The 14,815-nt window shown below is 50.0% G+C and overlaps 1 protein-coding gene across 2 annotated transcripts in view; it reads right to left on the reverse strand.

The window, feature by feature from the left end:
* Window positions 1-14,815, reverse strand: part of LOC146863669 (long-chain-fatty-acid--CoA ligase ACSBG2-like) — a 632,294-nt gene that overhangs the window by 512,849 nt on the left and 104,630 nt on the right. For both annotated transcript variants that reach the window (XM_085627773.1, XM_085627776.1), the window contains exon 4: window positions 13,483-13,555. In XM_085627773.1, the coding sequence (XP_085483899.1) occupies window positions 13,483-13,555 (73 nt within the window). The remainder of the gene's footprint in view (window positions 1-13,482; window positions 13,556-14,815) is intronic.

A 14,815-nucleotide genomic window follows, 5' to 3' on the forward strand; every position in this document is an offset into this window, starting at 1 on the left:
ATTTGGATGGAAGATGAAAAAAAGGCATATTAGCACGACGACTGGCACCCAGATGCCTGCATCAGATTTAGTACTGTATATTCTCTGCTTACCTGGAGCCCTGCGTAGCGCCCACGGACCCGCGATGGATATTCCCAGGAATGAGCCTCAAACACTGAAGGTTTTACTGTCATCTAAAGCTCGTGTCTCACAACAACGCCTTCAATGGAAGGTTTTCCATACATCAGATCTCTAGATTCATAATTTCATCTAACCATCATGTGTGCCCCTTTGCCCCCACGCACACCACTGTTATTTCAACCTTCTGGCTGTGTCTACTTCAGAAGATGAGGCTCTAAGAATCATAGCAGCCGGCCGGATACTGTCCACATCACCCCGGCGCACTCACTTTTTTAAAACAAAACCTACCTGCTTGCTGATATACTCAGCATCCATCCTGCTGAATGAAGGTTTTGATGCATTAATCAATGCTTCACAATTCTTTATTGCTGCAACTGCTCACCAGGCTACAACTTAAAACCCAAAACAGCTTATTATCAATCACATAGGCACAACCGATGCATTATCGAGCAGGATCTCTGGGGAATGACTGCCCATACTTTTTTAATTTAAGAATAACAGTTCCCCTACTTTTTAGGTCGAGCCTGGGCAGCGCATGCGCTGCTCTGCGAGGCATGCGGAGTTCAGGTAGGGACTTGAAGCTCCGCCCATTTCCCCGCCCATCTTTCAATTGATTGATTGACGGGTATTAAGTGCCGGGAGTCCCGTGAGGAGGCCATTGCAGCTTGCATCACACATTGTCCCAGCCATGATGTCAGTGATAGTAACAACACAACTACTAACGGTCACACTCCTACAAGTGTAACAATTCGGGCTATTTCAGGCCTGCAAAGCAATAAGAATGGCTAGGGCAGCAGGTAATTGTCATTACTAATGTATATTCACATCCGAGCAACACAAACCTCACCAACACCGGGAGAGGAGTTGGCCTAACGGCGAGGGCGCTTGACCTCGGACCTGGGGAACTGGGTTCGAGTCTCGGTAATTAACATCCTGTGATTCTGGGCAAATCACTTAATCTCCCCGTGCCTAACAAAAAATGAATATGTGTCCTCATGTAACATAACTGGTGCTATGTAAAGCGCTCTGATTGGATTTGGGTCAAGTTTGCGCTATATAATACTCTGCAAAATCTTTTTTTTTTTTTAAAACACCACCCCACCCTACCTCATGCAACTAACCAGCCTTGTCCCAGACCCTGCAGCACCTCTCAGATATCGAGAATGACAATCTTCCACTAATCCGGCCGTGGCCTTCTCCCTCTGAGGTGTGGGTTACCCTGTACCCGAGATCCTCATCAGTTCAAGGTGTAAGGAAGAAAACCAATACGAAGAATGACCCATGACCTTAAGGGCAGACTGTCACCTTGCAGGCAGCATGGTTAGAGTAGGAAGATATCAGATCCTGTTCGGGACGCCACAAGCTGCCAGAAGCTTCTATGCCACACTCGGGGGGGTGAAGGGGGTCATTTGCCTCTGCTGTCCCGGGACCTGTCTTATTTCGGCTCTGCAAACTCGGCCAAGTGCAACCCTTTCAACACTTGACTGATAGCGATGGTGAGCAGTCACAGGCTTCTCAGGGAGCTTAAATTCAGAGATGCCCAGGCTCGGATCTCCACACTGCCCCCAGCAGCGCTATGAAGCCATTGCCCAGCTCAGTGCTTCTCTTCATAAAAGACAAGTACTTTCTAGCACTGAAAGCTGAAGTACTACACACTACAATCAGGTGTTCCCATGTGAGAGCAAAGTAGGTCATCTCTCTTTTTTTAGTGCAAAACCACCCTTGCTCCTCTGTCTGGGTAGACTTTAAACAAGGGCTGCTGCCCGTGGGGCAACAGCCGGAGTGAGAGAGGCCATGTTGTGCATGGGCACCACCAGAGTGGCACAGTTGTAAGTAGACACTCCCCCGAGAGACAGGGAGGCATGAGGTTTGATTTCTTTGTTGACAAAAAGCGTTCCAATTACAAAAGCCGATATATAATACGTTTCTACTAAAGTTGTTTTCTGCATAGCGCTTCACGCCGCTCTTCTGCCGTTTCTTAGCGCTGTAAAGAGGGAGGACAGTCGATCTGGGATTAAAAGTGACATGAGCTAATTCCTGTGGGTGGCTCTGTGCCAGCAGCACCAACGGATGGAGAGGGAGACACCTAGTGGTGAATCGGTGTACCACAGCCGAGGCCTCCAGGAGCCTGCACACAGGCTGCAGTAGCAAAGCTGCATGCTGCACAGGGCTGATGCTCTCAATGCTGGGCAGGGCCCGGCTCGGCTTCCTTGTAGAGAGCTGCGGTCCATGCTCGGGGTGAGAAGGGAAGAGGGAGGGCCAGGGGGAAGAGAGGCAGGCATACAGAGACAGACTGCACAGGGTGGGGAGGGGTAGAACCGCTGCGGGATTGGCACACCCGGAAACCACAGTGATATGTAGGGTGGCCACTTCCCGCCAGGTCCCTACGTCCGAGCATGAGGATTTCACCTACAAATCATCGTTCTGAGGCCTGTTAGTCCAATTAGGAAGCAAAGCAAGACTACAGGGCCCAGAATGCATTAGGTTATCATTCAAACCTCAAGGACTGGAGACTGTGCCCATGACGACCTGTAATGAGGTGATCATACTAGTGAGATGTGTCCAAACTGAACCACTGTGAGGCGCATCAGTGATCATCACGGAGATGGGTAGGTATCTGAGTATCGCGTCACGGATCAAGACCACGTTGAGGTCGACACAAGCAGCGAGAACAGCCTGCACAGACTGTGGCACAATGAGACTGCTACAGACTGTATAGGCATTGCCACTGCAAGACTGCTACAGACCCTACAGGCAGTGCCACTGTGAGACTGCTACAGACTGTACAGGCATTGCCACTGCGAGATTGGTACAGATTGTACAGGCAGTGCCACTGTGACATTGGTACATACCGTACAGGAAGAGCCACTGCGAGACTGGTACAGACTGGACAGGCAGTGCCACTGCGAGGCAGCTACAGACCGTACAGGCTGTGCCACTGCAAGACTGCAACAGACCGGACAGGCAGTGCCACTGTGAGACTGCTACAGACCGTACAGGCAGTGCCGCTGCAAGACTGGTACAGACTGTAGAGGCAGTGCCACTGCGAAACTGCTACAGCCACTGCGATACAGCTACTGACTGTACATGCTGTGCCACTGCGAGACTGCTACAGACTGTACAGGCAGTGCTACTGCAAGACTGCTACAGACCCTACAGGCAGTGCGACAGCGAAACTGCTACATCCACTGCGAGACTGCTACAGGCAGTGCCACAGTAAGACTTCTGCAGACCGTACAGGCAGTGCCACTGCGAGACTGCTACAGGGTATACAGGCAGTGCCACTGCGAGACTGGTACAGATTGTACAGGCAGTGCCACAGCAAGATTTCTGCAGACTGTACAGGCAGTGCCACTGTGAGACTGCAACAGACCGTAAAGGCAGTGCACTGCGAGACTGGAACAGACTGGACAGGCAGGGTCACTGCGAAACCGCTACAGACCGTACAGGCAGTGCCACAGCAAGACTTCTGCAGACTGTACAGGCAGTGCCACTGAGAGACTGCTACAGGCCATACAGGCAGTGCCACTGCGAGACTGGTACAGACTGTACAGGCAGTGCCACAGCAAGACTTCTGCAGGCCGTACAGGCAGTGCCACTGCGAGACTGCTACAGGCCATGCAGGCAGTGCCACTGCGAGACTGCTACAGGCTGGACAGGCAGTGCCACTGCGAAACTCGTACAAGCTGGATAGGCAGTGCCGCTGTGAGACTGGTACAGACTGCACAGGCACTGCCACTGCAAAACTGGGACAGTCTGGACAGGCAGTGCAGCTGCAAAACTGGTATGAACTGAACGGGCAGTGCCGCTGCAAGACTGGTACAGACTGGACAGGCAGTGCCACTGCAAAACTGGTACAGACTGGTCAGGCAGAGCAGCTGCGACACTGGTACAGACTGGACAGGCAGTGCCACTGCGAGACTGGTACACACTGTACAGGCAGTGCCACTGCGAGACTGATACAAACTGTATGGGCAGTGCCACGGCAAGACTGGTACAAACTGTACAGGCAGTGCCACTCCGACAATAGTACAGACCGTACAGACAATGGCACTGCGAGACTGGTACAGAGTTTACAGGCCGTGCCACTGCAAGTCTGTGCCACTGCGAGTCTGCTACAGACAGTACAGGGAATGCCAATGCATGTCTGGTACAGACCATACAGGCAAAGCCACTGCGAAACTGGTACAGACTGTAGAGACAGTGCCACTGTGAAACTGGTACAGACTGTAGTGGCAGTGCCACTGCAACACTGCTACAGATCCAACAGGCAGTGCCACTGCAAGACAGCTACAGACAGTACAGGCAGTGCCACTGCTAGACTGCTTAAGACCATACAGGCCGTGCCACTGCGAGACTGCTACAGACCATACAGGCCGTGCCACTGCGAGACTGCTACAGACCATACAGGCAGTTCCAATGCGAGACTGCTTCAGACTGTGCAGGCAGTGCAACTGCATGTCTGGTATACACTGTTCAGGCAGTGCCACTGCAAGACTGGCACAGACCGTACAGGCAGTGCTGTTGCGAGACTGGTACACACTGGACAGGTAGTGCCTCTGCAAGACTGGTACAGACTGTACAGGCAGTGTAGCTGCGACCCTGGTACAGACGGTACAGGCAGTGCCACTGCATGTCTGGTACACACACAAAAAGAAGGTGGAAACTGAACCTGCATTGGAAGTACCAATGGCTAATGGGTGCAGAGAGACCCACGGTGAGGAAGGTACTGAGCCACAACAGAGCCACAGAAGGGCAGTGTGGCAACTGAGTGGGCGGTCCAGCTCATGCAGTAGAGGGATTGGAGAGGTGACCCACTCTAGTATGGACATATGGAATACCTATGTATGACACTGTCCATGAACCTGCTGTAACTGGTCATCTGGATCATACCACTGGACGGAGCCTTCTTTGGTCGTCTGAGTGTGCCCCCAGATCAGAACCTCACATGCGGCAATGAGCAGCAACTCTAGGTCTCCATCCTCTCTGGTACAAGACACTTCTACTCCAGGGTCACACCACTCACCACAGAGAGCAGTTCTTCAGCTTGGACTCTGCGTTATTCTGGGCCAGAGTGGCTTCCACGGGCCAGCACCGTTCAAAGGGACTGTGGTTCTGAATGAAGGCTTGGGTATGCTGGCTCGCGGACCAGAGTGGCTTCCACAGGCCAGCACCGTTCAAAGGGACTGTGGTTCTGAATGAAGGCTTGGGTCTGCTGGCTCGCGGGCCAGAGTGGCTTCCACGGGCCCGCGCTGTTCAAAGGGACTGTGGTTCTGAATGAAGGCTTGGGTCTGCTGGCTCACGGGCCAGAGTGGGTTCCACAAGTCCGCACCGTTCAAAGGGACTGTGGTTCTGAATGAAGGCTTGGGTCTGCTGGCTCGCGGGCCAGAGTGGCTTCCACGGGCCAGCACCGTTCAAAGGGACTGTGGTTCTGAATGAAGGCTTGGGTCTGCTGGCTCGCGGGCCAGAGTGGCTTCCACGGGCCAGCACCGTTCAAAGGGACTGTGGTTCTGAATGAAGGCTTGGGTCTGCTGGCTTGCGGGCCAGAGTGGCTTCCACGGGTCCGCACCGTTCAAAGGGACTGTGGTTCTGAATGAAGGCTTGTGTCTGCTGGCTCGCGGGCCAGAGTGGCTTCCATGGGCCAGCTCCGTTCAAAGGGACTGTGGTTCTGAATGAAGGCTTGGGTCTGCTGGCTCGCGGGCCAGAGTGGCTTCCACGGGTCCGCACCGTTCAAAGGGACTGTGGTTCTGAATGAAGGCTTGGGTCTGCTGGCTCGCGGGCCAGAGTGGCTTCCACGGGTCCGCACCGTTCAAAGGGACTGTGGTTCTGAATGAAGGCTTGGGTCTGCTGGCTCGCGGGCCAGAGTGGCTTCCACAGGTCCGCACCGTTCAAAGGGACTGTGGTTCTGAATGAAGGCTTGGGTCTGCTGGCTCGCGGGCCAGAGTGGCTTCCACGGGCCCGCACCGTTCAAAGGGACTGTGGTTCTGAATTAAGGCTTGGGTCTGCTGGCTCACGGGCCAGAGTGGCTTCCACGGGCCCGCACCGTTCAAAGGGACTGTGGTTCTGAATTAAGGCTTGGGTCTGCTGGCTCGCGGGCCAGAGTGGCTTCCACGGGCCCGCACCGTTCAAAGGGACTGTGTTTCTGAATTGAGGCTTGTGTCTGCTGGCTCGCGGGCCAGAGTGGCTTCCACGGGCCAGCACCGTTCAAAGGGACTGTGGTTCTGAATGAAGGCTTGGGTCTGCTGGCTCGCGGGCCAGAGTGGCTTCCACGGGCCCGCACCGTTCAAAGGGACTGTGGTTATGAATTAAGGCTTGGGTCTGCTGGCTCGCGGGCCAGAGTGGGTTCCACGGGTCCGCACCGTTCAAAGGGACTGTGGTTCTGAATTAAGGCTTGGGTCTGCTGGCTCGCGGGCCAGAGTGGCTTCCACAGGCCCGCACCGTTCAAAGGGACTGTGGTTCTGAATTAAGGCTTGGGTCTGCTGGCTCGCGGGCCAGAGTGGCTTCCACAGGCCCGCGCTGTTCAAAGGGACTGTGGTTCTGAATTAAGGCTTGGGTCTGCTGGCTCGCGGGCCAGAGTGGCTTCCACAGGCCCGCACCGTTCAAAGGGACTGTGGTTCTGAATTAAGGCTTGGGTCTGCTGGCTCGCGGGCCAGAGTGGCTTCCACAGGCCCGCACCGTTCAAAGGGACTGTGGTTCTGAATTAAGGCTTGGGTCTGCTGGCTCGCGGGCCAGAGTGGCTTCCACAGGTCCGCACCGTTCAAAGGGACTGTGGTTCTGAATGAAGGCTTGGGTCTGCTGGCTCGCGGGCCAGAGTGGCTTCCACGGGCCCGCACCGTTCAAAGGGACTGTGGTTCTGAATTAAGGCTTGGGTATGCTGGCTCGCGGGCCAGAGTGGCTTCCACGGGCCCGCACCGTTCAAAGGGACTGTGGTTCTGAATTAAGGCTTGGGTATGCTGGCTCGCGGTCAGCCAGAGGCTCCAGGGATGTCATCTTTAGTAAACCTTGATCCCGTCCAAGCACAATTAATTTTCATCTCTCATAATCACTGTGGTCTTGTCCTTTATTTATCTTATTCATTGTTATTGGTATCAAAAAGTGTAGGATGTTTTAAGAAGCTATTCACAAGGATCTAATCAGTCTTAGAATGTGGAATTTGAAGAAGGCAACCTAGAAGACGGAGTGGTGTTGCGGCTTAAAGATTTCATGTACTTGAGTGTCAAGCTCCTCTTTGACACAACGAAGCTTGCGAAAAGTTTCAGTCCTGGGACATAGCTTCTAAAGTCCAAGGTATTTCGAGGAGTACGTTTATTGGAGTTCTCTTTGGAAAATATGCGGCGGTTTCTTCTTCAATTAAGTAAACCACTTGATTTGTATTCAGAATATTTATCACACATTGTAAATATTTACATATAAAGGGAGGTGTGTGTGGTGTTGTTCTTAATCTGATTTGTTGTTGTTGGTATTAGAAGTTTAGTGTGTTGTTAACAACCTATTCACAAGGTTCTAGTCTTAGACGACGGGATTCGAAGAAGGCACAGAGGAGACGGAAGCAGCGGTGGTGGCTCTCAGGACTGAATGACTTGATCTAACTTACTTGTGCATTAAGCACCTCTGTGACGCAACAATCCCTCGCTCGCTTCCATCTCCTGACGAGTCCTCGAGGTCCTACTCAGCGCTTGAAGGAACATCTTACATGTGACTGGGAGGAGGTGTCTGACATGTCTCCATGGCTTCCTGGCCCATATTAGGAGACAAAGTGATCACAAAGCTTCCGGAGAGCCTCAAAGTGAAGTATCATGGAGTCACAAGAGATTCACGAGCCACGCTTCTGTTGACTCTGAACGCCGGTGAGATGGCGAGCGGTGGTTTCAACTATTGCAACTTCATGGGTGCTATTTAAAGAGAAAAATCAACTAGAATAGAAACGACCTTTTAATCAAGCAGACAGTTGGTGTGGAATCTGTAGCAGAGATAATATGGGATTTCTTGAGACAGTTTTATGGTGTGATTATTTTAGGCTGCAACCTTCAAGCAAGAATTGCGCTACCATCAATCCAGATATTTGTGTAGCATGATAGCTCCCCCCATAGTTATGGCAGACAGCTTTAGGCAGGCTATCCTGGAGTAGGTTTAAACCTATGATAACTGTTAAAACCCCACAGAAAGTAAAACAGTCCTCTTCAGTGTGAACATATAAACACGAATAAACACCTGCACAACTAGAAACTAAAACATCATTCAAAGAAAGGTAAGTGAGAGAGGATGAGTTTTATTTCTTCCTGAAGGGGTGAACATAATGCAACTTTGGTATAAAAGGCAGCAGCAAAAAAAAGGCAGCTCTAAGATTATTCTGCTTGACTTTTGTTGTTTAGGGATTTCATTCAAATATTGTTTCATCTTCCTCTTCGTTTCTCTAGTTTTCTGTGCTGGATTAAAGGAGTAGGGTTTAGTTCTTAACTTTTTGATCATTACTGGAATCTGGGGACCCCGCTGAATCATTATTGGAATCTGGGGACCCCCACTGAGTCACTATTAGAATCCCAGGACCCCAGCCTCTGCAAATGTGATGGTCTGAACCACAAAACTATACTAAAAAAATACAGAATCAAGCAATAATGAGACAAATACACAAATGCTGAAATATTTTATATAATTAGCAAACAAAAATATTAAAATCTAAGTTTTAATAGGAATGTTTGAGCTCTTCTAAATTCAATGTGGGCCTCCCACCATCCATAGTATTCTTTGTTTCATGCACCTGCTCTGCTCCCATGAATCAATCTGAAGATGGCAACTTAGTTTTTATCTTGCAATTTCTTAACATTTACGGAATATTTTTACATTTTCATTTTTACATTTTGCTTCTTTATTTAAATACTCCTGTCACGTATGCTGAGATTATTCAATTTCTCAAGCAACCGTGGACCCCCTAAGTACATGCTGCGGACGCCGAGGGGCTCCTCGACCACAGCTTTGGAACCGCTGGTTTAGAGCACTGGGATTGGGCGTTCTGGCTCTTTTGTTAATTTCCTGTGGTGTCTTCCGTGTGGCACGTATTGTTGCCCTTGCAAACGCCACTCTTCTGACAGTTCGTATCCTGTCCTGGTGAACTTGTGGCTAAATGGTCCATATGGAAAGGGCACCTGTTGGCCATGCAAGAGCACGTGGGTCGAACTTAATGACAGGATGGAAAACTCACTTCTGGTGCATTATCGAGGTAGTGAAGGACAAGAGGTTTATGAGATTCTACCACAATTGAGCGAGAAGGAAGATGAAAGCGTGAATGAGTATGAAGTTTGCATTGAGAAATTGGACAAACATCATTTACTGAAAGAGTCTACCTTGTGAGAGATGCACCATTTTGGCATAAGTGGACGAAGGCGTGAGAGAGTGTCGAGGATAAACCGGTCGCCACAAGCAAGTGACGGATCCGCATAGATTACAGAATAGGAGAATAATTCATGTTGAATGGCTTTAGTGAGAAGATTATGGAGGAGCTCTGGCTCTGAACGAAGTAATTGTAATCACTAAAAGATTAGGACACTCTTTGGCTTGCGTGGAGGAATTTCCGAAGGTACAGAATATCATGGTTCAATCGCAAGCTGTGGATGTGAGATGTAAAAAGAGCAGAAGAAGCAAGGACACAGGAAGGTTCATCGTGGACAGAGCCCTAGATGTGGTAATGAGGGCCACGTGGCAAACTGCACAGACTGATCATCAATCAGGGCAGTATGGGAATCCTGTGGGAAGAAGACCACTGCCCCAAGAGCTGCAGGCGGGAAAAACAACGGTAATGTTTGCAACACGACGGAAGGGTGTGCAGGAGTGTTGAGAATCATCGAATAGCAAAAGTAATGAGAAGTGAGATCACCCGCTTGACGCTGTTGAACTCGATGCCGGGGTCAAGGTGTTGATGGACCGCGCGGACTGACGAGGACCCTAGAGAGAAGCCTGCAAGTAAAGGATTTTTTAAAAGCCCCATATAAAACCATGTAGATTTGGGGCCAAACCTATCAAACTAAATTGGAATTTGATTGGGAGGGAAGTTTAAGGGCAGAAGAAAAGAGAGGAAGTGTACATTCCAAAGAATTTTCTTTTTTCTTTTAATCTGAGAATTTCCCATAGTGGATAAGGGGGAAGAAGGGTGTCTCAGAGTTATGTCTTGGTGGCCATAGAAGCTCAGCTCAGGGTCCTCTCTCTTTGCCTCTTTCCATGAGCTCCCAAAGTGACATCTCCTCTTCGGCCTCTTACACGAAGATGAAACCAAACTCTCCTCCTGATTTCCAGCTCCCGCGTTCCTTATCCTGTTATGCATTTATAACTGTATTGAGGCTGTTGATGCCTCTACAGGCCTTTGTGTTAAACTTAAGAGGCAGGGTCTGTACCTTCCCGCCGTACCTGCACCTGGCCCCTTCCAAGCTCCATTTACTTCCCGCCTAACACCCCGACACTCTCTGCTGGTGAGATACCCAGGTGCTCTACTGACCCCATCTTTGCACTTGCTGCTGTGTCTTACCTCCGCTAGCAGCAGGAGAGAATGTTCACCAGTTCTAGCAGTCCACTTCTGGAGGGAAACTGGCATAAGGTTTAACAATTCTCATTTGCCTTTCTTGTATCCCTTGTAGGTGGAAGAGAATGTGTGAAGTTTCAGAGATCAGTGCTACAGTTTGCTTAAGCTTAGCGGAGAATGAAATACACCCACCCCCCACAGCACTAACTGCAAACCACCACTGCAGTGCACTATCAAGTGCTAGATGGACAAAAATCCACCATTTGTTCTCCCTAGCACAGCCAAAGCAAGGTTCATATCACCGTTGGTTAGTAAACTGGACTACTGCGATTATCTACGACTCCAGTGCTTAATTTGAGCCGGTAGTTTCCAGTGCTCAGCACCGGGCTTAATTGTCAACACCGGCACTTGTAACAGTCCGCCACAAGGTGGCGCTGTCGGTCTAATTTAGAGATGACCACAACAACAATTAATTAAATATACATTAAATATGACTATTACCTACCACTCAAGACATTCTTATAGCTTTGGGGGCCTGGAATATTGTGAATTGTGACACTTGTAGGAGTGTGATGGTTAGTAGTTGTGTTGTTACCATCATTGGCGGCATGGCAGCCCCTGTGTAGTGCAGGCTGCAGTGGCCACCAGACAACAGCCTTGGTACTTATCGTTTTACAATTCAAGCACTGCCAGTGACCCTCCCTTGCCATTCTTTCTCCCCACTGGAAAAGGGGATAAAGTTTGCCACTGGTCCTTCTACAACCTCCCGAACACACAATGGGGATTATGGAGCTACATGCACTGCAACCAAACTGGCTGACTTCACAAACGGCAAAGGCTGATATTTAAGTCTATTTATCACATTTCGCCTTACCACCTTTCTGATTTGAGAGACTGTTACACCCACACATGCAACACAAGATCTGCCAATCACCACCCTTCCTCTGAACCCAAACTACTCCACGCTGCATCTGGGTTTGCACTTTTTATAGTCTTGAAACCCTGCATGGGAAATCACTTCTAACAGCTACACAAGCATCTGCCTGACTCACTATAACACCTCAAACTGCCCTAAATAGTCTTATCCACATGGGGACTGCACAAAAAACGTTACATTTACATCTTTTACGCAGAGCGAAATTAAGTGATTCGCCCAGAATCACACGTTGATTCAAGCACCGAGGCTGGGATTCAAATCTGGGTCCCAGGTTCCCAAGTACGCAGCACTAGCTTTTTAAGCCACATCTCCTCCCTATGTGTATCTTCTTAGGTTTAGTTATGGATGTCAAGTAGGTCTAAATATGTTTATCAAACCATTCACATGTGTGTATCGCTGCCTGTGAGTCACATTACGTCTAGATATGTAGTCAATCATCTGTCATCACTGTTAAAATTCACACAATGGCACTTATTTGCAGTGTTTCTATTCATAATTATTCGGATTTTAATAAATATATATTTCATAACACCCTCTTTGAGAAATGTCTACTCTTTTATGGGAAGATGAAAATCCAACCCCTGGCAGAGGTGAGATGCCAGGAGACGAAGAGCCTAGTCCATGCATTGTGTCCCTGTCCCTTTATTCAGCTTTGGTCTATACTTCGGGTTTGTATGTTTAGGCATCGCATAAGCAGCGCTTGCGCACTCTCTTTGAGACATGCTGTATTCAGGTATGGACTTGAAGCGCCGCCCATTTTTCATCCACCTTTTCAATTGGCTCCTGTTACTGTCCTTTCTAAATGGTTGCTTTTGATTCGTTAATAGGTTTAGTAGTCCTTCCTTAGTACCTCCTTCTATTCTGTAGTATTCTCCCATGAGGACTGCCCCTGTTACAAGTGTTCTAACTCGTGATGCTACGTAGAGTGTGTCAAGAGCACTCCTTTTCCTTTGTTGTCCCGCCTCTGCTATCAAGTGTTCTGTTTACTCAGCTTCCACATCTTTATTTGCCCTGTTTTCACTTAATCTCGCCATCACACCCTCAACACTGTGGGGATCGGCGGCACTCCCTGCAGCCTCCTGATCAGTAGAGCACCTGTTGCCCCTGCACCACTCTTGTGCCACACCTCCACCGCTGTTGGCGGGACTGTCTCTTCCTGCCAGGAGTGACACTGGGAGAAAAACAAACATGGCACCCTCCAACACACAATATCGCCAAGCATGAATGTGCCCTTGTGTAATGTAACTGGAGCTCGTGTAAAGCGCTTCAATTCCTTTGGGTCGTGTTTGCGCTATACAAAACTTTAAAAAAACAACCTCCTCCGTGCTGCTTCTGTCCCCGCCCTAGTACTTTAATGTAAATGATGCAGTAGGCTTCTTCCACTTCAGCAGGATTTTTAGATATTGGGTCCTCACGGCTCACGTTGACATTCCTTGATTGGGGTGTATGTGAAGGGCGGTGTGAGAGGTAGGTGAGACAGTTGCATTTGTGGAATTGATGAACTCAGTGGGAGCTCAGTTCTTTAAACTAATAAACTCATTTATATCTCTCATCGTAATCTTGGCAGCAACAGAAGACCTCGGTGCTCGTCTCATTTGCAGAGAACACAGAGCTGGCCGCTGTAAGTAGTGTATTTATAGCAGCGTTTCTACTTCCCTGCCGCTCATTTGTACAATCCGGCTGCAGTTAGCCACGGCATAATCACATTACAAAATAAACAAGCATGAGCAATCCAATAGGTCTCGTACTACTAAAAGTTTCAGCTATTAGCGTTGCAAACAATAATAATGCCACGCCAATAGCTCAAACTTTCAGTAATGCAAGATCTATTGCATTGCAAATGCTTGTTTATATTGGAGGCAGAAAGAGACAGCATGTGATTCCTTTGAAGCCCTTTTCCATCACTTGCACTCACCCAGTCTGTAGCCTTCATTGAGGCCCTCCTTCTTTGCTATCTGGCTGGCGGTCACCAGCAAGTAACCCAGGAGCTGAAAATACAGAGGAAGAATAGTAATTTGTATGTACTTACTTCAACGCCCAGTGCTACCCACCAAGGCGATCAGTGGAACTATGGTACGTTCCTACCACCCAGAGCAAGGATCAAGATGGAGTGGAGATGCGTTTATCCCCACCCAGGATCTTAATGACACAGATACTTTCACCCCCACCCCGGGCTCTTGATGATACTGAGGGACATTCACCCCCACCAACGGCTCTCAGTGGCACTGAGGCACATTCACCCCCACCCAGGGCTCTCACTGATAGTGAGGCACATTCACCCCCCAGGGCTCTCAATGACACTGAGGCACATTCACCCCTACCCAGGGCTCTCAGGGACACTAAGGCACATTCACCCCCACCCAGGGCTCTCACTGATAGTGAGGCACATTCACCCCCCAGGGCTCTCAATGACACTGAGGCACATTCACCCCTACCCAGGGCTCTCAGGGACACTGAGGCACATTCACCCCCACCCAGGGCTCACAGTGACACTGAGGCACATTCACCCCCCAGGGCTCTCAATGACACTGAGGCACATTCACCCCTACCCAGGGCTCTCAGGGACACTGAGGCACATTCGCCACCCCCCCAGGGCTCTCAATGACACTGAGGCACATTCACTCCCCAGGGCTCTCAATGACACTGAGGCACATTCGCCACCCCCCCAGGGCTCTCAATGACACTGAGGCACATTCACCCCCCCAGGGCTCTTAGTGCACTCAATGACACTGACGTACGTTCACCCCCACCCAGGGCTCTCAGTGAAACTGAGGCACATTCACCCCTCCCCCCCTCCCCCCAGGGCTCTTACTGACACTGAGGCACATTCACCCCCCCTCCCCCCAGGGCTCTTACTGACACTGAGACACATTCACCCCCACCCAGGGCTCTCAATGACACTGAGGTACATTCACCTCCGCCCACGGCTCTCAATGACACTGAGGAACATTCATCACCACCCAGAGCTCTCAATGACACCAAGGGACGTTCATCACCCCGCAGGGCTCTCAGTGACACTGAGACACATCCCCCCGCCCCCTTCGAGCTCTCAATGACTCTGAGGTACATTCATCACCAACCTAGGACTCTCAGTGACAATGAGACACATTCACCCCCACCCAGGGCTCTCAGTGACAATCAGACACATTCACCCCCACCCAGGACTCTCAATGACACTGAGGTACTTTCAACCCCATCCAGGGCTCTCAGTTACACAGAGGTAAATTAATCACCACCCAGGGCTCTAA

This window comes from Triturus cristatus, chromosome 2_1 (genome assembly GCF_964204655.1).
Source record: "Triturus cristatus chromosome 2_1, aTriCri1.1, whole genome shotgun sequence".
NCBI classification, from domain to species: Eukaryota; Metazoa; Chordata; class Amphibia; order Caudata; family Salamandridae; genus Triturus; species Triturus cristatus.